General features: G+C 45.6%; 1 protein-coding gene across 1 annotated transcript in view; it reads left to right on the plus strand.

Annotated features, from left to right (window-relative positions):
- The window catches only part of LOC147706721 (uncharacterized), a 507,439-nt gene that overhangs the window by 481,998 nt on the left and 3,167 nt on the right, over window positions 1–22,274 (plus strand). Inside the window, exons 17-18 of the mRNA XM_086925573.1 lie at window positions 6,308–6,497; window positions 17,647–17,819. Coding sequence (XP_086781699.1) covers window positions 6,308–6,497; window positions 17,647–17,819 — 363 coding nt within the window. The remainder of the gene's footprint in view (window positions 1–6,307; window positions 6,498–17,646; window positions 17,820–22,274) is intronic.

The following is a 22,274-nucleotide window of genomic DNA, read 5'->3' on the forward strand; positions in this document are numbered from 1 at the left end:
ATCACCCTGCAGGTTTAGGAGGTATTTTGATGGGTCCGTGTGTGCCGGTGATGGATATGGTGGTGAGCTGGTCAGCTGCGTTGTTTTTGTAGAGAAGTTTTGTTGTGTAACAGACAAGAAAATGCAAAGTAGTGAAGAGTGGTGTGTTGTTTATTTTGTTTGCATCTGTTTAGGGTGGAAGGTGTATGGGTTAAGGGTGGTGGTGTAGCTTGTTGGTCATGTTTTAAGGATCTATATTGTGCAGTGGATGAGAGGCGGGTGAATGAGCTTTTGTGTTGGGTACAGATAGAACATTTGAGTGTAAAGTTGGTTTAGGATGGGTATTATCTGTGTAGTCATGAGTGTGGGGGGAGTCAGTGTTTGTTTCTATTTTGTGATAGAATGTAGTGTAGAATTGTATGTGTGTGTGAGAGAGAGTTTTTGAGGTGCTGGTGTGTGTGTTGTGTTTTGCTTTTGTGGAGTAGTAAGAGGATATGTTGATGTAGTGGTTTTCTGATAAGGATTTGGATGCAGAATACTGTTGGTGAGTGGAAGTTGAATGGTAAAGGCGGTGGTGATGTGCTTTGGAGGAGAGTGTTTGTGGTGTATGAGGGGATGGACACGGGTTAAGAGTGTTTTCTATTACATTTGGTAGCAGGAGAGGTAATGTGTGGAGGAGTGGAGTGTTAGAATTGTTTGCCTGTGTGTTTTTGGCAAAAAAAGGAGAATGGTTTGGTAGGTGGATAATATGAGAGAGGACTGTGTAAAAGTTTACTGGTGCTGGTGTGGGGTCTGTTCGGTGTAAGTAGAGGGTAGGTCTGTTTTTGTATGAAAAAATTCTAAATGCCCAGTGTGAGGTGTCAAAGGAAGGATAGGAAATGGCATGGAAGAGAGGAGAAACTATATGTTTGTTTTTTTTACTGGGGCTGGAGAAAGGCCTGACAGCAGGGACAATAGTGGGAAGGTTGGAAGGTATTACCTCTTATGGGAATAGTCATTGGGTCTATGACCCTTGAGGGGTGAGTTGGCAGAGAGAATATTGGAGGGGCTGGTCAGAGAACAAGGGTTGAGGAGAATGAAAAAGCAACTGGCAACAATTCGGGTTTTGAGATTTTGGGTGGTCCAGATGAGAGGTGTGTGCACATCCGCCTGAGAAGCGGGGTTCTTTCGGGGCCTTCTTTACCTTGATTTTCTTTGGGGCATTTCAGGTATCAGAACTGGGGCGAAGGATGGGGACCTAATATGGGGTTCAAGGGGCTGGGGGTACTGTTGCACAGGACAAAGATGGATCAGAAAGGGAGAGGGTGCATGGACTGGTGAAAAGGAGGTTTTCACCAGTCTACTGGCTGGGAGAGTATTTGAGTTATCGTGAATGGAAGTGGAGCCGGTGTTTCATCATGAGGACAGGTCTCCAGTTTTTTCCAGGCAGGTGCCTGGGGTTATGAGGAAATGCCTGAGACAAGCAGGCTATGGGGGTGTGGGATTAGATTGGGCATGAGTGACAAAAAGTTGAGAGGTTTGGGGAGATGGAGAAGTGCGTGTCTGTGGGGTTATGTTCAGCAGAGGACAGCCAGGGAGTGAGAGGAGCTACTGGTGGTGCTTTAATCCAGCAGGTGTTTTGGAGGTCACAGGTAAAAGAGTATGGATCTGTGGACATTCTATTGTAGAGTAGGCCAGGGTGCAGTCTGAAATGCAATTTGGTAAAGCTCAACTGGGTTTAGAGCACAGAAAGATGTTGGTGTGTTGGCATGGTATAGGGGGCATGAGATGGGGCTGGTTGGAGTCTGCACTGTGGGAATTTAAGTAGAAAAGTAGTAGTGTGGGCAGGGTGGTGATATACCTGGGAGAGAATGACCTGGTACAATCGACGGCATTGGAGCTTTGTTCTGGTCACCATTCTTGTCATACGTATCCTGTGGTGGGTCTTTGAACCTTCCCGCATTTCAAAGGGCAAGTGCCCCCAAAACTCTTCCCCAGGGGCCACTAATCAGCACACAACATTCATACTCATGTGTCTAAGCAATCATTGCATCATTCACAGCTCCCTTACATTTTCTCTCCCTTGTCTCTTCTTCCAACAAAGTTTTCATGTCACTTTGTCCCCTGGCAGTCTTGATACCATTTCCACCTAGTCCAGTAAAGTGCCCAAAAATGTCAATCAGGGGACCAGCCCTTCTGATCTTTCAGTTGCCAGCGGTATCCCAAAGACTCTGTTATGGTCTCCAGTGTTCTCATCAGCCTAGCAGAGTTATCTGCAACACCACCCTGTCTCCCATCAAAAAGTCATCCAAGTATGCCAAACACTTGGGCATAGCTTCATGTCACACCACCAATTCAATAAAACTATTGAAATTTTCAAAAAACGCACGCCACCGCCCACCCCATTGGCATGCACTTGTTCACAGAACATTCCGCCTGAAAACATATCTCTAGCAACTAGAAGTCTGAAGGGTGTACTGGTAGGAGGCAAAAAGCCGCCCTGATGTCCACCTTCGCTACTGCCATAACTTTCCCACAATTCCTGACCAACTTCATGGCCGTGTGGACACTGATGTACGACACAGAACAATCTGCATGATCGATAACGTCATTCACTGAATCACCTCCAGCCAAGATAGGTGATGGATAAGGTAGAACTTCCCTGCCTTCTTTTTAGGTACTTGCCCAGGGAGGACACCATGAGGTCCATGATCAGTGTGGAAGCAAACAGCTCTGACATTCTTCCACTGACTACCTTCTTGCTAAGTTGGACTGTCACTACCGGTGGGACACCCCTGCATAATTGTAAATGTTCTACCTATCGTCCCCGGCTACTAGCGGATCATCAATGCCCATGACCTGGAGAATCACCTCACTTAAGTGTCACCTGCTACAAGTCCAGTTGAGGACCCCTCTTTCCCCATTTGTGTATCCCCCTGGCGTGTCCTTCTGTCCTGTCTGTGAACAATCTTCCATCGAGGTATGCCCCCAGAAGTTTGTATCTCAGGCTCTTTCTTGTGGCAATCCCTACCCGCTGAGTGCTGCTGCTCTTTTGTGTTACGCTGCTGTTTATTTATTTATTTATTTATTATTAATCTTGTAAAGCGCGAACAGCTGATTGACAGTATAGCATAGTAATCCGGAGGGAGTTATTGCGCAAAAGCCAGGTCTTAACGGCTTTGCGGCTTACCGGAGAGAGTTATTGAGCAAAGAGCCAGGTTTTAACGGCTTTGCGGAAGCGAAGATGGCAATGCTCCACTCGTAGGTCCATAGGAAGAGAATTCCAAAGTCTGGGTCCTAGTACAGAAAAGGAACGGCCACCCACTCTGGTGAGCCTAAACTTAGGCACACAGAAAAGATGTTGGGAGGAGGAACGGAGGGAGCGTGCGGGAACATAGGGTTTGACAAGAGATTGGAGATAGGTGGGGGCAACTTCAATTTTTATCTTGTGCATAAAGCATAGTGCCTTGAATTTAACTTGTTTATCAAGGTTGAGCCAATGGAGTTGTTTGATGCGTTCGGTAATTGGATCATATTTCCGACATCCACACAGAAGCCGAGCAGCGGCATTCTGGACTCTGTGTCAGAAATCTTTCCAACAACTCACACATGCTCTCTGCATGCACTCAGACTCACTTGTGTAAAGTGTTGGGGCCCTAGGCCCCAAAGTAAGCCAGTGTAGTATCTGCTGAGAAAGCTTTCTTTGTCATCTGAAATGCCTTTTCTTGGGCGGGTCCCCAGCTTCATGGGGTAACGGCTTTGCTCAATTCCCTAAGTAGGGCAGTGAGGGCGGTTCGGTTTTGAATGAAGCGCCTGCAGTATGAAACCATCCCTAAGAAACTGCGCACACCGGTGACACTGGCCGGTGCCAGAGCTGTTTGCATGTCGTTGACTTTTGCGGGATCTGGAATGACTCCTTCCCCCTAGTATCAGTACCCAAAGAACTCTATTTCCTTCTAAAGGCCTTTTTTTCTTTGTGAAGCATACAACCATTGTTCTTCAATCATTGGAATGCTACTGTCAGACGGTCGAGGTGTTCTTTCAGTGTAGGGGCGTGAACCAGAATGTCATTGATGGCACCTGCAAGGCCAGCCAACACCTCTCTAATTGTGTCCTGAAAAACTTCTGCTGTACTTAAAACTCCAAAACTGAGGTGTTTATACCTACATAGACCCACATGGGTGGAGAATGTGGTGATTGCTCTTGATTCTGGGGAGAGCAGTAAGTGATGACACCCTGCCCGGAGATGCATCTTTGAAAACCACCTTGAGCCACTAACCTCCGCCACAGTCATCGAACGTGAGCGTCAGGTGTCCCTCGCGTTGGATGGGCAGAGTGGGTAGGCTCATATCAACACATATTCTGACTTCTCTTGGCTGCTTGGGTTTCCACTCCACCACGATCGTGGGTACCCACGGTGTAGTGCCATTGACCATCTCGATAATGTCCCCTGTTCTAACTTCTGCAATTCTGCCTCCACCTTGAGCGGCAATTGGAACACCTCCCTCCGAGGCGTCAATGCGACAGGCTGGATGGAGCCATCAATGTCCAGGTGTATGAGACGGTTTCTAAGACATTCTATACCATAGCAGACGGGCACAATGAGGCCATAGCAGCCATAAAGGCACCCCTCTAAGCAGCACACAGCGTCTTGTATAGGCAGGTGGGGCAGCGCTGCCTGGAAAAAGCTGCCAGTCGTGAAAACCAATCCCTGTTGGCACCACAGCATGGCAGAGATGACGAGGCGTCTCCTGCACGGACACGGGAAGCGAGCTTCCACTGCTGTGTGCAGGTGCCTAGGAACAGGAGAGCTGGAGAAAATACAGGGCATGAGCATGCAACGGAGCCACAGGATACACTCTGCAAACATGAGCACCGGGCACTGCGAACAAAGGCAGCATGCGTAAGGGGTGAACGAGAGCCCGCCAGTTGCTACATTTGTGGTGGCACCTTGTGGGTACTAGGACTCACGGTTGGGAAAAGAAAAAAAGACACTGATACAGCAGTAGTATGGTACTTGAACTGAACCACGAGGCAGACTCCCCGGGCTCTTTTATTCACTATCCCCTGACGTCACCACAGGGATCATTGTTGCAAGAGTGCCATGGTCCATTTGTTAAACCCCTTCCACAAACCCATATCATGGCATGTCCCATCCCCAGCATAGGTGTGAGGCTGATTCAGCATTGGGTAGCAGGTATGAGGCTCTTTCAGCATTGGGTAGCAGTTACAAGAGTGCTTCAGCTTTGAGTAGCAGGTACAAGGTTGTTTCTGACTTGGCTAGAGTTGTAAGGTCTTTCCCTGTCTTCCTCCTTTCCACCCTGTTTTCCCTCCTTGTTCAGTCTGGGGACATTTAGAAGGTTGCATGATGTCACAGAATGTGGGGTGACTCATGTGAATCAGTTGACTCCTGGCTGAGCTGAAGGAAGCGGCTCCTGGTGGAGCATTCTTACTAACTTATATCTTGGCCTACCTACTACCCTGACCTACCTACTTACCATCTATGTAACTACATCCTGAATAAAGATACTTCCTGGAATTATTGCTTCGACTCCTGTGAGGTATTTATTTTCAACATTTTGGCGACTAGGATGGGATGGGCACGCGTGGGTTCGTATCCCATCCTCGTCGCCAAAATGTTGAAAGTAAATACGGCACAGGAGTCCAAGTAGGAGTTCTAGGTTGAAGTTTATTGGATGGTTAGTTACAGAGGTGAAGAAGTGGGTAGTCAGGGTAGTAGGTAAGCCAAGAAGTAGGTTGGTAAGAAGGCCCCACTAGGAGCTACTTCCTTCAGCTCAGCCAGGAGTCAACTCACTTACATGAGTCACCCCACATTCTGTCACATCAATTAACATTCTGAATGTCCCCAGACTGAACAAGGAGGGAATACAGGGTGGAAAGGAGGAAGACATGAAAAGACTTTACAACAGCTAGCAGGTAAGAAGCTGCTACAGCATTGGGTAGCAGGTATGAGGCTGCTTCAGCATTGGGTAGCAGGTAAGAAGCTGCTACAGCATTGGGTAGCAGGTATGAGGCTGCTTCAGCATTGGGTAGCAGGTATGAAGCTGCTTCAGCATTGGGTAGCAGGTATGAAGCTGCTTCAACATTGGGTAGCAGGTATGAAGCTTCCATCAGCATTGGGTAGCAGGTGTGAGGCTGCTTCAACATTGGGTAGCAGGTGTGAGGCTGCTTCAGAATTGGGTAGCAGGTGTGAGGCTGCTTCAGCATTGGGTAGCAGGTGTGAGGCTGCTTCAACATTGGGTAGCAGGTGTGAGGCTGCTTCAGCATTGGGTAGCAGGTATCCTCACCCTAGCATAAGAGGTGACCATGTCTTCTGCTTGCTCTCCAGCTCGACATGGACGAGGACCTGCTGCAGAGAACCATGATGGTGGTTGAGGACTCGCTGAATGTCGACCTCCCCGAGCCCGGCCTGTTTGATGAACTTCATGCGGCTGTGTTTACCAGTCTGCTCCCGTTCTGGGCAGGGTTCCGCAAGATGTGGGAAACGCGATCTGTTGCCAGTGCCCAGAGGCCTCCAGGTAAGCATGACACATGCCAGGTGGACAACACAGCGAGCTGCAAGCACCCAGGGACATTTGGTTAAGGATGCTGCATGGCTAGGAGAAAATGTTAGTAGAAAACAGTGTCAGCTGCCAATAGCTAGAAGCTGTCACAGAAGGACACCACATGGCTAGGGCACAATGCGGCCAGCTGCAAGTGCCCACAGGCCGCAAGGATAGGACATAGCAAGACTAGTGGACATCACGGTTTGCTGCAATCTCCCAGGGCCTCCAGGTTAGGATGGGCATGGCTAGTGTACACTGCATTGAGCTGCCAGCGCTCAGGCCTCCTGGTAAAAACATATGCTGGCTACTGGACAGGGCAGTCAGCTACAAACACCCAGAGGGTTCTAGGTAAGGATGTTTCAGTGGGCAATGCAGTCAGATTTGTGTGCCTAGAGGCCTACAGTCAAGGATGACTTAGTATGGCTAGTGGGCCACACAGTCAGATGCATGCTCCCAGAGGCGTCCATGTCAGGATGTAGCAGGGCTAGCGGGCAACGCAGTCAGCTTCAAGCACCCAGAGGCCTGAAGGTAAGGACGCTCCATGGTTAATGACCACGAGGTTTGACCTGGTCACTAACTTAACCCATCCTTTCTACGCACATCACATCCATGCTTCTCCCAACTTTCCTAACAGAAGGTAAGTCTACACTTACTCAGAATCTTAGTGAACAAATCTGGAGAAGTCTGATCCCTGATGAATGGAGGGAGAGCTTGTGAGATACCGCAGAAGGCTAATGCACACACTGCAGAGGTTCTTGTGTGTCCTGAAGGTCACAGGTTCAAAGTCAATCAAATTGGCTGAGTCTCTGATTATCCCATAATAATAACAATGAGATTGAATGGTTGAGCGAATCCCAGCCATTAGTAATCTCTCTTAAGTGCATTCCTTGCCATCATGTTTGTGCTACAAACATATTTGCTGTATATTATTACCCTGCATTACAAACAGTATCCCATATATGCCTTATTTTCTCTGAGGAAATTGGTTATCACTCTGCTGGCAAAGAAAACAATTGTTTTTCGTTATTATTCCAGGGAGCAATTCAGTTGCACTCACCAGGGGCCAGATTTACAAGTCCCTTGCGCCACTTTTGAGTCACTTTTCTCATGTTAACAAACAAGCAAAAGTGGCGCAAGGGCTTGTAAATCTGCCCCTGGTGTTTATGGACCAGGGTGAGACCCGCTGATGAAGCATGCCTCTACCAGAGTGGATGAGGGTCTTACAAGGAAAATTAATTGTTTTTCTTCGTGTTGATGTCATATTAATACTTTGTTGTAAATAACCCTCCATATATGTGTTGTAGAAATCACCCTGTGTTATATCAATACTTCCCTATGATTGCGTTAAATTAATACCCCCCTATGCTTGCATCATATTTATAACCCCACATGATTGTGATAAATTACTACCATCATTTGCTTGCTTTATATTAATACCTCATATTCTTGGGTGATATTAAAGCCACCATATGTTTGCATTACATTAAAAATCCTATATGTTTGTACTATATTAACAACCAGTTTAGTTAAAAAAAAAGATTTACATATGTATACAAGTATAAATGCTTAGAAAAATGTGCATTTATACATGCTAATATTTTTGTTCTTCTCAAGGCAAATATGTATTCCTTTGGATAAACCTTTCATCCTACTCCCCACCAATCCTGGGGTCATTCCCTCCATCCATGCCCCCCTCCTTGACACAGATATAATCTCCACGTGTATCCAGAATGAGAATAGGCCTTACAAAAGTCTGTAAATAATTACAAGCTGATTGGTCTTTATCTGTTTTACATCACCCTTTGTGTATTTGATGTGACACCAAGGCAGTGCCGAGATGTGGGTCCCTTGCTCGCTGTGCCACAGGTTCTAGTTACACCCCACTGACGAGGTTAATAAGGCTGAAACTGGTCTGAGGTTGCTTGTGTTCCGACCTAGAGGGGGAATCGCCAGACAGTTTGGGATAGGCAGTTTCCGTGAGGAGCAGGGTCAGGAGTGATTTGCATAAGGCAGGTGTTGTGTCTTCCTCGTAATAACGACAGACTACTTCTTTACATATCTACTCTGACTAGCCCATCCCCTGGATCCTCTTCTTCCCCCAGCCCACTAACTCCGCCCACCCAACTACTAGACCACTCACAATCCCACATCTCCCCCTTTCTTAACAAAATGGAATAGCCAGTTAATTCATAGTTCCTCAATTTGTCGTTTAGGCCGTCGAACATCTCGTCGAGGCCGTTGGGAGCCTCCATCATAGGCAGTCTCACTCTCAGGCTGAGCGTCTACATTTGGAGGGTCTCTTATTTGGTCACAACTCTCACTGCATTCACCACTGGTTGGTTCAGCTGTTCTAGTGAGAGCATCTCTCAGAGCTGGAGTACATCTTTGGAAATGGGATATATTCCTGGTAATTCTCCGGCTGTCTGATTCTGCAGTCACCATGGTGCCCTTCTGGCGCGTAGTGGTCAAAGGATCATCTTGGAATTGACAATCCGTTTTCTTTTGTTACTCTTGTTTCACCACAACAGTATCTCCTTCCTGCAGGGAGGAGGGTCTGGCTCGCCGGTGTCGATCAGCATATGATTTCATGATCTCTTTGTTCGCACCTTCGGCAGCTCGGACTTCGGAATCAATGCGGGCAGGAGACATGGGTCTCAGTGCGCCTTCCCATGTGGGAATTCTGGTCCGGATAGGTCGACCCAGCATTAATGTTGCTGGGCACTTGCCCATTGTGGCATGTGGGGTGGTTCTATAGGCCCTCAGCACTTCATTGAGAGCCACTTGGAGATCTCGCTTATTCAATATTGCTTGTTGAAAAGTCTTCTTGAGAGTGGCCATGAATCGTTCCACAGTGCCGTTAGCTTGTGGCCACAACGGAGTGACTTTCCGGTGGTGGAAATTTAAATGCTTTGCAAAGTCCTCGAACTCCTGACTAGTGAATCAGGAGTTGCTGCTATCATTCGCTCTCAATTCCATTTCACAACTTTGATAAATACTCCTATCCCAAACTCTGATATTTTTACTTTGAAATTTACGTCCTCTAAATCTTCCTTTATCTGTGTCCTAGTTTACCGCCCCCCTGTTAATATGCCCCTTTTTTCTTCCCATTTTGGTGATCTCATTTCTCAGTTAGTTATTAACTCTGCAAGAATTCTGATTATAGGTGATTTCAACTACTGGCCATCAGACTCTCATGAAAGTGGCCTGTCGGTTGAATTCACAGATCTACTATGCGGCCTGAACTGTCAGCAGCACATTTCAGTAGCGACCCATAATAAAGGCCACATTCGTGACCAGGTATGACCTGGACATTTCCCCCCCCCCCCCTCAGTTTATCCTTGCACTTGGTTTGACCATTCTTTTATTTCTTTTTTATTAAAATCTTCCCCGTCTACCCGTCCGCCACCGGTGTCTAATTTCACGGCACGAAACTGGAAGCAGGCTGATACTTCTCACTTTCATTCCATTCTATCTACCACACTCCCTAGCGACACCACTGATATTAACACGCAAACCGCTATCCTTGATCAATGGTTGACACAAGCCAGTGATGTGGTCGTCCCTGTGAAAACTATCAGAACTAAACGCCCACATGACGCTCAGCGCTGGTTTACTGATCAACTAAAACTGGACAAATTAGCCCTTAGGCAAGCTGAGCGTCGGTGGAGACGAAAATATGACCCCTTACTAAGAACCACTTATGTGGATCTATTAAAACTGTACAAGAAATCTATTTTATTGGCTAAATCTTTCTATTATTCCCAGAAAATCCTCAGTTCAGCCTCAAAAACCAAGGACATTTTCTCCATTGTAGCTGAACTTTCTCTTCCTGATCGTGTTACTGTCCAGCCCCAACCCACACAGGCTCTTTGTGACTCCCTCAATTTATTTTTTATTGACAAAATCACAACTATTAAAAATAATATTCCTTCCCCCACCTCACCCAATGTCTGTGTTCTACCCCCCACGAATCCTTGCCGCCTGCACGAATTTCCTCCTATCTCTCAGTCTGAATTTATTTCTCTATTACATGTAGTAAGCTCTGGTTCCCCCAATGACTGTTGCCCCCCTCAAATTCTGAAAGATGCTTTCTTGGCCTGTCCAGGCCCCCATTAGATCTTCTTAACTATTCTCTTGCTACAGGCTCTGTCCCCGATGCTTTCAAAAAAGCTGTTGTAATACCCATTCTCAAAAAACCAGGCTCGGACCCAACTGTTTGGGCAATTATCGACCAATCTCCCTCCTCCCCTATCTGGGGAAGGTGTTGGAGACTCATGTCACCCGTTGTATGAGCGCCTTCATTAAAAAATCTCACTTCCTAGATGACCAGCAGGCCGGTTTTAGACCGGCCCACTCTACGGAAGCGATCATTGTGGCCGTGATGGATGCGCTGAGACAGGGGGCTGACAAGAACTTAGCCCAGGCCTTGGTACTATTAGATCTGTCGGCCGCTTTCGACACGGTCGATCATGCTATTTTGATCGACCGTGTCGGAAATGCGGGTATCCAGGGCCGGGCCTTAACCTGGATTGGGTCCTTCCTCCATCAACGTTCTCAATCGGTTCAGCTTTCTACCTTCTCTGCCCCCCACTCTCCACTTTCCTGTGGTGTTCCCCAGGGTTCTGCTCTATCGCCTCTTCTGTTTAATCCTTACATGCAACCCCTCTTAGCCTCTCTCCGTCAAACCCCTGTCACCATCTTCAATTACGCGGACGACCTACAGCTAATCTTTCCTATTGATCCCTCTTCTTTCTCTTGCTCTAATTTTCAATCCATCATGTTCACCATCTCTGAGTGGATGAATTTCAGTCAGCTGAAGCTTAACCCCAGCAAGACTGAGTTGGTCTTAATAGGAGGGTCCTCAAATCCTTGGAGTTCCAGCTTTTGGCCCCAAGCTCTTGACCCTCCTCCTTGTCCAGTCAAGTTCGTGAAGAGCCTTGGTGTCATCATTTCAAGTGACCTGTCGATGAGACCTCAAATCAACTCTGTCACCTCGGCCTGCTTTTACCATCTACGCAGAATTGGCAAAATCCGTAGGTTCTTATCCACAGAGGCTCTCATACTTGTTATTATGGCCCTGGTCACCTCTCGCATTGACAATGCGAACTGCTTGTATGTGGGGATTCCTGCTTACCACCTTCATCGGCTTCAGCTGGTACAAAACCAGGCGGCCAGATTGGTTTTCCAACAGCCAAAATACCAACACGTCATGCCCCTGCTGAAAAGCCTGCATTGGCTTCCGGTCGCTTCCCGCTGTTTGTTCAAAATGGGCTGTACTGTTTTCAAATCTCTTTTTGCTCTTGCCCCTGCCTTTACCTCTCTCAGCCTCAAACGCCACATCCCCTCGAGGCATCTTAGGTCTTCTGCACATAACCTCTTAATCACCCCCAGGTTCAAACGCAAAAAAACATGGTGGCTCTTGTTTTTCTTTTCTGGCTCCTTCTACCTGGAATTCTCTTCCTCTTTCAATCCGGCTGTCTTCTGACTACACCATTTTCCGTAAATCTCTCAAAACCTATCTTTTTCAGCTAGCTTATGATTAATTTCTCTGCTCACTCCCAACTACTCTGTTCTTCCACTTTGTCTCTGAGCGCCATGAAACCAATTGGTGTCCGTGTGCGGTAACAAATTTCTTTAACATAACATAACATAACATAGAATGAATGGGGGACCATTGTCTGTTTTCAGTTCTTTAGGAACACCCCAGGCAGCAAACACCTCATCTAGGATTGCAATTGTGCTGGACGCACTGGTGGACGATACAAATTGAGCAATTGGGAATCGTGAATATTCGTTAATCACCTCAAGGACATATTTGCCAGATTGCAACGGGCCATAAAAGTCCATGGCCAATTCCTGCCACACTCCTTGAGGCGATTTAGTCATTTGCAGTGGAGGCGGCAGATCTCCAGACTTGACCAATTGACATTGAGGGCAATCTCTTAATGTGAGTTCGACCATGTGATCTAATAGAGGGAACCAGACTCTTTCTCTCAACACCCTTTTAGTTGCTACAATGCCACTGTGACCCTCATCCGCCAGATTAATGACTCCCTGGCGTAGTTTCTTGGGAATGACAATTCTCTGATTCCTTAACAGGAGTCCCTCGGAGGTGGATGACAATTCCTCTTAGATGTGCTGAAATGCCTGCAGTTCTTGCCGAAGCTGTGGCTCACTCTCCCCTTCCTTATCAATGTCTCTCCACCGGTTGTTTCGCAAACAGCTCATAACTTTTTGCAGCGCTGCATCATCTCTAGTGGCTTTCTGAATGACCTCGAGGGGAACTGCCGGTGGCCTGGCCTGATCCACCACAAAATAAAGATACTCCTCAGCTATAGATGGCCCAGTGATCTGAGACTGCTGCGGATGGCGTGACATATAATCAGCAGGATTGGCCGACTTCCCAGGCTTATGCACAATGGTATAGATGTAGTCTTGTAGTCTCAAACCCCACCGTTCAATGCGAGGCGGCATCTTCGCTCGAGGGTTTCCAAATATCGTCACAAGGGCCTGGTGATCAGTCACCATCGTGAAATGTTTGTATTTATGAAGACGTGAAAATGTTCACACGCCCACACAACCGCCAGGCTTTCTTTCTCTGGTTGTGAGTATGCTTTTTCTGGGTCTGTCAAACTGCGACTCGCATAAGCCACAATGTGTCTTTGATCAGTGTCGTTATCATATTGTGCAAGTATGGCACCTAGTTCCACCGGACTGGCATCTACAGTGATTTCTGTCTTGCGCTTGGAGTCAAAATATGCTAGGTTGGAGGCAGACTCTACTGCCTTTTTGATCTCACAGAAGGCTCGCTCACATTGGGGGGTCCATTCAACCGGCTGACCCTGCTTGGTGAGAGTTCTAAGAGGATGACTTATGGTAGCATAGTCTTTGATATACCTGGCACAATAACTGTCCATGCCCAGGAATGACCTGATGTCTCCAACGTCCTGTGGACTCTTGGCGTCATTCATGGCAGCTACTTTGTCGGGGTAAGGCTTCATCCCGGCTGCTGAAAAAATGTGCCCGAAGAACTAAAGTGTTTACCGGTGAAACTCACATTTCTCTCGATTCAAGGTCAGGTTGGCTTCCAACAATGCATGGCAAACTCGATCTAGTGCCTTGTCATGTTCTTGAGTGGTAGACCCATACACCAGTATATCATCACTGTAGTTCAGGGTGTTGGGTATATGGTGAATGGTTTGACGAATGGCTTCCTGAAATATTTCCGCTGCTGAGGATATGCCAAAACTCAATCGCTTGTAGCGAAATAACCCCAGGTGTGTGACAAAGGTCGTGATATATCGCGACTTGTCATGCAATTCTAACTGATGATAGCCTTTATTTAGATCAAGTTTGGAGAACACTTTCGCGCCGTTTAAGGCAGATATCATGTCACTCAGATGGGGCCCTGGATGGCGCTCCCATTCTATGGCCATGTTAGGCACTCGCATGTCCACGCACAAGCGCACTCTCTCGGGCGTCCCTTTCTTGGGAACTATCACTACCGGTGACACCCAGGGCGTGGGACCATGCGTACGTTCAATGATGTCAGCTCTCAGTAACTCTTGCAGTTCATCTTCGACGGCCTGCTGGAGATGGAATGGCACCCTGCGAGGGTGTTGAGCAACAGGACGGACTTGTTCATTTATGTGAAGTTTAATCTGACACTTATTCATCTTCCCCAGGCCGGAGAACAACTTTGGAAATTTATGAATTATATCAGGATCATTGTTGACTTGATACAGAATTTCTACTATGGGAAGGAGTTCAGCAGTCGGCAAGCTGAGAAAATCCGCCTCTGGACCCTCAATAACATGTATGACAGCTGTTATGGACTTAGTCTTATATTTAAGGGTCATGGAGAATTGCCCAAGACAGTTCAGTGGCTCTTTAGCCATCCATGTGTACACCCGGACTGTGCTGGGTTCAAGGTGGGCATTGGTTTCATCTTTCTATACTCAGTCACTGGGAGATAATTTAGCGATGCTCCGCTGTCTAGCACAAACTTAGTGCTATGGTTTACTATGAGGATATCGAGTCGGGGGTACTTTTTCAACTGGTCCGGGTTAGCCACCATGCTTGCATATTCATTGGTGTATTTAAGTTCCAAAGATGCTGACCGAAAATCTCGGGACGACGATCTGCAGACCCACTGAGATCGTCTAGACTCTCTACTAGAGTTTGGGGACTCAGGAAATGATTTAGTGTGATCTTGTGAAGTTCGCACGTGGTGACGCCGAGCACCCGGCCTGGACGTTCGAGCTGCACCATTCCTCATTTCACCTCGAGGATCTCCACGCATAGCTTCCAAATGGTCATTGTGCTTGCACTTCCGACACTGCTGGTCCATCACAGGACAGACGTCTGTATGTGGGAGCTCATAACCACAACAATAGCATTTCTTGGTACGATCCGCCCTTTTGGCTAGCCGACGGGTTTCAGGGCGCCGATGTCCAGCTTGCTGGTGCCAGGCAGATGACCTGTTTCTTCTGGGCCTTTCTCTGGAACGCTTGCGGGATCTGACATTCTGGACTCTGTTGGCCTGCTCCCTTTTCTCCGCACGCCCTGACTCCATCTTCTTGGCGTGCTCCTCGGCCTGATCGTGCACCTTTGTCATCTCCTCAATTTCATCAAGTTTGTGACTTTTCTTTAACAGCTTCCTTTGAAGTGCTTCGGATTGACTCCCGTCAATGATTCAAAGCCGTATGGCATCTTCAGTGGAAAATGTGTCAAAATTGCAATATTGTGATAGTCGGGGCAGTCGTGTTAAGTAAGTGCTCATCAGCTCTTCTTTGTCCTGTCGAGCCTGGTGAAACATGTATCTCTCGTAATCAACATTACACTTGTGCAGGAACTTTTTGTTTAAGGCTTCACGAACTTTGGCATACGTCCCGGTTTCAGCCAGGGGCAGTTCTTTTATTACTTTGCTAATGTCTTTTCCAACTAAATTACGCAATGCAATCAACTGGTCTTTATCCACCGTCACCTTGGACCCTTTGATGTAGTCCTCGAAGTCTTCAACCCACTCCTGCCACCGTGGACCCATGCTTCCACCAGCTATCAGAGTCAATGGCTCTGGGGGCCTCAGGTGGGTCATGCCCACCAGGATTGGCCTGGCTTCTCTTTGTGCTGAGTTGTGCGTTGACATGATGAATGATTTATCTAATGTTCCTGTTTCCTTTGACACTCTATCTCTTTTGACCATGTGTGGTCATTAGGATTGTCTTGTGCTTGTTCAAGAACTCTGTCACTGCCTCTGGGCAGTCGTGTGATTCACTGTTCACCGTTTCAAGTGATGCCCTTATTCTCGCTGAGCAATCATCTCATGTTATTCATGTTTTCATCAGTGCATTACCGTGTGGCTTGGAATGTCTCGGGCTTGTCTTCATGCAACAGGGTCACCTCATTCATGTGACTCGTCGGTACAATGTACTCGTGACACTTTATGTCTGCAATTCTGTGCAACACTACAAACACTTGTGTCCTTCTTTGACTTGCCTCTCGGGGCGATGCGCTCTTGGTACAGTCCTTTATTCGATCATTACTGTGCTCGAATTTCTTTAACTGAATGGCGCGCACTGATGCCTGACTCCAAGATGGCCGCTTCACTATTGACCAGGAAAGTCCTTCCCGTCTTGCCTGACTTCAAAATGGCCGCTTGACTGACGGCTTTCGCTCTGCGATGTCAGACGACATGCACTCTTCACTCGCACGATGCGTTGCAACAGGGACTCACCGGTCGCCACCACACTGCTGGCACAACGATCTCTCCAATCGTCTGCTTGTCTCTCGCCGGCCACTCCGGTTCACCAGGTACGCTTGGGCCGCAATTCAAATTTCGGCTTTTCACGCGCATGCCACTTCGTACGCTTTTGGGGTGAGGGTCTCTCGTGGCGGGCTATCTCATCTGTTCAGTACTTTTCCACGCATTCATCCTGATCTCACACTTCTTACGATTTCGTAGCACGGTGGTACTAGGTGACTTCAGAGCTGGTCAGTAGGCCTCATACCACGCCGGGCCTCTTAGCTTCTCACCGCTTCAGGCGCGTACTGGCACCAAATTCAAACTTCACCAATGCTCGACTGCGCTTCTTCGCTGGGGCTCTACGCGATCTCCCGATCATGGAACAGATACGAACTGCTGGCCTCTCTTCTCTGGGCGGCAATTCTTCTTGGGGCACCTGCGTCGCAACAGCGACTTCCTTCACAACTTCTAGGAACGGGACCGAATGTCATTTGCGGGTTCAGGGACAGCAAGCTGTGCATCCCACCCTCGTTGCCAGTTGTTGTGTCTTCCTCGTAATAACGACAGACTACTTCTTTATATATCTAGGAGCTTTATTCAACATGTGCTCTCAGGTCCCCGTCCCTACTCTAACTGACTAGCCCATCCCCTGGATCCTCCTCTTCCCCCAGCACACTAACTCCCCCCACCCAACTACTAGACCGCTCACAATCCCACATCAGGTATCTGCCTAGAGTGGCACAGTGGTGAAAAGAACAAGTTACTTACCTTTGATTATGCTCTTTCTGGTGGATAATCTATCTAACCTCAGATTCCTCACTTTTCTGGATCTGGAAGCCCACAGGACTCCCTCTTTCCGTAAAAGAATATCCCGCACCCGGAGATACTCAAAAAGTCTCAATGGCATGCTATATATTATAATCCCTTCTAAGATCTGCCATGAAGCAATCCCGCTGATAGTAAAGAAATACCCTAAACTGTTCTATCGTGATATACCACTATCTATAAAAATATCCAGAAATGCATTGTTCTTCCCTATGGGGATATAACAGTTCAGTCTCCCGCTCCCCAGCAACTTGCGGACCAGAACTCAAACACATTCTCAAGAGCCTTGAACCGGACTCTTTTACGTGTGATTACAATAACCAGACGTGGATTTGATTAAATGGATTAGTGGATTAGATTAAAGATATTAACTGTGTTTTCACTTACAGAAGTCTGATTCCAGTAACTATATGTAGGAGTTTTACTGTTGTAATTACCATTACAATAACAACACATGTGTATTTAGTGGGAGAGATCTTTTTTTAAATAGATGGGTCTTGTCCAAATCTTTGTCTATGACTGATTCTCGCTCCCTCTTTGTGTCTCTCCTAGTTCTGAGGGTTCAACACCTTCTGAAGAGGCGGCTGGCCACCTTCCACCGCGAGGAGGAGCCGGAGAAGACGTTCCACCTCCCTCCATTGCCGCCGCCCACAGAGCTACAGAGAAGCCAGAAACTGCCCCGGTTCACCTACAACTTCACCGTCAGCAAAGGGCTGATGCTTAAGGTGAGTGTCCAAGGATGCTGCAGACTGCACCCCGGATACACCAAAGTCTACAAACCGACCAATAGGAGGGTTCTCCCATGTCAAATCTACAAACCGACCAATAGATGGGTTCTCCCATTATAAGTCTATAAACGGACCAATAGAAGATTTCTCCCATGTCAAGTCTACAAACTGACCAATAGAAGGGTCCTCCCATGTCAAGTCTACAAACCGACCAATAGAAGGGTCCTCCCATGTCAAGTCTACAAACCGACCAATAGAAGGGTCCTCCCATGTCAAGTCTACAAACCGACCAATAGAAGGGTTCTCCCATGTCCAGTCTACAAACCGACCAATAGAAGGGTTCTCCCATGGCAGCATCAGTCGCTCTGATGGTGTAGTAATGTTCCATCCTTGCCTCCTCTTCTCAAAATGAGAGCCTATCAATGAGGTCACGGGGAGGTGGCATGCTTGTGACATCTTTGTTCCAGCAGCTCTTAAAAACAAAAACTTATGATGCTATAACCTAATTACCTAGGTTTATTTCTTTATTTCTTTATTTTGAAGGTTTTATATAGCGCGGGCAAGACCCTTGTGGGTATCAGATCGCTTTACAAGCAGATATAGTAAACATAATAACACTAACTATATATCGCGCACCCGCAATCCACTGCTGATGATGTCAGGATTAGTTAGGATTTTTTCTCTATGGGATTTTTGAAAATTCTATGTCTAAGAACTTTGGCGTTTGTGGACGGAATTGGCTGAAATTTTCAGGAAAATGGAACATTTTGTTTCTGAGCAGGCCCTGACAATTTGGGGGGGGTTTCATCAAAAGGGGCCGAAAAAATAGGGGGTTCCCAAAACGCGTTTTTCCCATGTTAATTTACATAGGGCGGTTGGCCTCACTTTTAGCTCGAACGGCTGAATGGATTTGCACGAAACTTGGCAAAATTGTAGGGACTGTTAGCCCGATGTGCCTTTGCTAGGTCTCAATATATGTGCTCCAGTGGATTTGGAGTAATTTAGGTTCAAAAAAAGATATATATCTGGGCGGAGCCTAACCACACATCTGATCTGATTGGCTGTCAGCACTTCATCCAAGAAGTGTTGGCAGCCATCTTGGGACCAATATACATGATAGCACCTCATTAAAAAGCATTGTAGTTAATAGAGGTTTTTAGGACTTTAGTTACATTATAAATCATTTGTTGATGGTACCATACTCGTTTTAGGAATTGTGGTGGGTTCTAAGGTGATTTTACCATGTGAAAAAACCTTCTGCTGTGATATCATGAATATTGTTTGAAAGAAAACTAATATCTCATGATTTTCCCACAGTGGTTTGGAAGGGGATCTATAAGCTAAACTGAAAGCATATTTTCTGTAAATTCACATTATCTTTCTCAGTCATGTGAAAATGAAGTCTGACATTCTCAGTAAAACATGTACATCCAACAAGGACAGAGACTGTCAGTTGATTCCTTTGTGTTCTAGTGCAGCCTCCTAGAGTGTTCTAAAGAACAACTAGAGCGCTAACAGTCCTACTTATTACAAAGGTATGGCACACCTGAAGCCATCTTGATTGGAATAAAGTGGTAACTCTTAAAACATTTAATTTAAAAAGAAACAACATGAGGGGGTATATTTTGCCATAGAAAGTATGATTAGTGCTGCAGAATGAAAAATTAGGGCACATTTTGAGTGACTTCTCAAATCCTTTTCTATTTCATTAAAACATTCTGACATACAGTCTCCCAAAATGGCCACCAGAGACAAAAGAGCCCAAATGTAGCCCAAATATCACCCAGATGTAGCCCAAGTATAGCCCAATGACAGAATGTCCCAGAGTGTTCTAAAGAACAACTAGAGCGCTAACAGTCCTACTTATTACAAAGGTATGGCACACCTGAAGCCATCTTGATTGGAATAAAGTGGTAACTCTTAAAACATTTAATTTAAAAAGAAACAACATGAGGGGGTATATTTTGCCATAGAAAGTATGATTAGTGCTGCAGAATGAAAAATTAGGGCACATTTTGAGTGATTTCTCAAATCCTTTTCTATTTCATTAAAACATTCTGACATGCAGTCTCCCAAAATGGCCACCAGAGACAAAAGAGCCCAAATGTAGCCCAAATATCACCCAGATGTAGCCCAAGTATAGCCCAATGACAGAATGTCCCAGAGTGTTCTAAAGAACAACTAGAGCGCTAACAGTCCTACTTATTACAAAGGTATAGCACACCTGGAGCCATCGTGATGGGAATAAAGTGGTAACTCTTAAAACATTTAATTTAAAAAGGAACAAAATGAGGGGGTATATTATGCAATAGAAGGTATTATTAGTGCTGCAGAAAGAAAAATTAGGGCACATTTTGAGTGACTTTAAAATCCTCTTCTATTTCATTAAAAAATTCTGACATGCAGTCTCCCAAAATGGCAACCAGAGACAAAAGAGCCAAAATGTAGCCCAAATATCACCCAGATGTAGCCCAAGTATAGCCCAATGACAGAATGTCCCAGAGTGTTCTAAAGAACAACTAGAGCGCTAACAGTCCTACTTATTACAAAGGTATGGCACACCTGAAGCCACCTTGATTGGAATAAAGTGGTAACTCTTAAAACATTTAATTTAAAAAGGAACAAAATGAGGGGGTATATTTTGCCATATGAATTATGATTAGTGCTGCAGAAAGAAAAATTAGGGCACATTTTGAGTGACTTCTCAAACCCTCTTCAATTTCATTAAAAAATTCTGACATACAGTCTCCCAAGATGGCCACCAGAGACAAAAGAGTCTAAATGTAGCCCAAATATCAGCCAGATGTACCCCAAGTATAGCCCAATGACAGAATGTCCCAGAGTGTTCTAAAGAACAACTAGAGCGCTAACAGTCTTACTTATGACAAAAGTATGGCACACCAGAAACCATCTTGATTGGAATGAAGTGGTAAGTCTGAAAACACTCAATTTAAAAAGGAACAACATGAGGGGGTTAATTTTGCCATAGAAAGTATGATTAGTGCTTCAGAAAGAAAAATTAGGGATCATTTTGAGTGACTTCTCAAATCCTCTTCTATTTCATTAAAAAAATTCTGACATGCAGACTGAAACATGCACTTTGAATACCAGCAGCAGACGTCCCTGGTGAGCAGTAGCTTTACTACAGTGATCTAATGTGCAACTAGAGTGCTAACATTCAGAATTTATGGCAAATGTGTGACACATCTGAATGCTTTCTTGATGGAACCAAAGTAAACAAGCATTGAAAATGCAATAGATCTCGCCCTCGTTTAAGTTAAAGCCATTCTCTTTGTAATGAGGTGGCTTTTTAGCTTTGCTTTTATTAGTGTTTTTTCAACTTTCATGTAAATAACATGCATCTGTATGCATATAAGTATATGTATGCATGCATTTATGTTTGTATTTATATAGATATACAGATGATATATGTTTATATATGTATGTATATATATATATATTCACTGAAAAAACCATAGGCTATAGACCATATATAGTTAGGAATTAGCATTTACAAAACCTTGAAAATTCACTGAAAAAACCATAGGTTATAGACCATATATAGTTAGGAATTAGCATTTACAAAACCTTGAAAATTCACTGAAAAAACCATAGGTTATAGACCATATATAGTTAGGAATTCGCATTTACAAAACCTTATTTTACTCACACAAAACCATTGAAATTCCATATATAGTTAGTTGCACTAACTATATATCGCGCACCCGCAATCCACTGCTGATGATGTCACATATTACATCATTCATGACATGGTCAGTGACATCACTGATGACATCACTGATGACATCTCAAATGACATCACTGATGACATCTAAAATGACATCACTGATGACATCACTGATGACATCTCATTTGACATTACTGATCACATCACTGATGATATCATTCATGTGATAATACGATGAACCTCTTCAGACTCTAATATAACCTTAGATACAATCAGTGTAAACAGACACTCACAGACTGTCACTCATCCATGGAGTTACTCACACACCTAGTCAGTCATGCAAAGAATCAATCACACCTCCATTTCCTCAACTATACAGTTATACAAACTTTACTTATTCAAACATATACTAACACATATTTACTCTCTTATACAATCCCTGATACAAGTTCACAATGATCCATACAGCCACTCACACATTCACTGGCTCTTATGCACAGTTATTTATATATGTCAACTCTCACATGTACTGTGTTTTACATATGTACTTACTTTGACATGTAGCACTGAGATATCCATTCACTCACCAATACACTCATGCACACAGTCAACCGCCCATACAGCTGTTTCCACATGCACTTTTGAAACCATACATCTAGTGAATCAACTGCTCACACATCTATGCACAGAGTCATACACCTCCCAGCCACCCACACACACACTCAGTCTCCCATACAAATACTTGGGCAACCAATCAATAACCC

Source organism: Lissotriton vulgaris, chromosome 6 (genome assembly GCF_964263255.1).
Source record: "Lissotriton vulgaris chromosome 6, aLisVul1.2, whole genome shotgun sequence".
In the NCBI taxonomy this organism is placed as follows: domain Eukaryota; kingdom Metazoa; phylum Chordata; class Amphibia; order Caudata; family Salamandridae; genus Lissotriton; species Lissotriton vulgaris.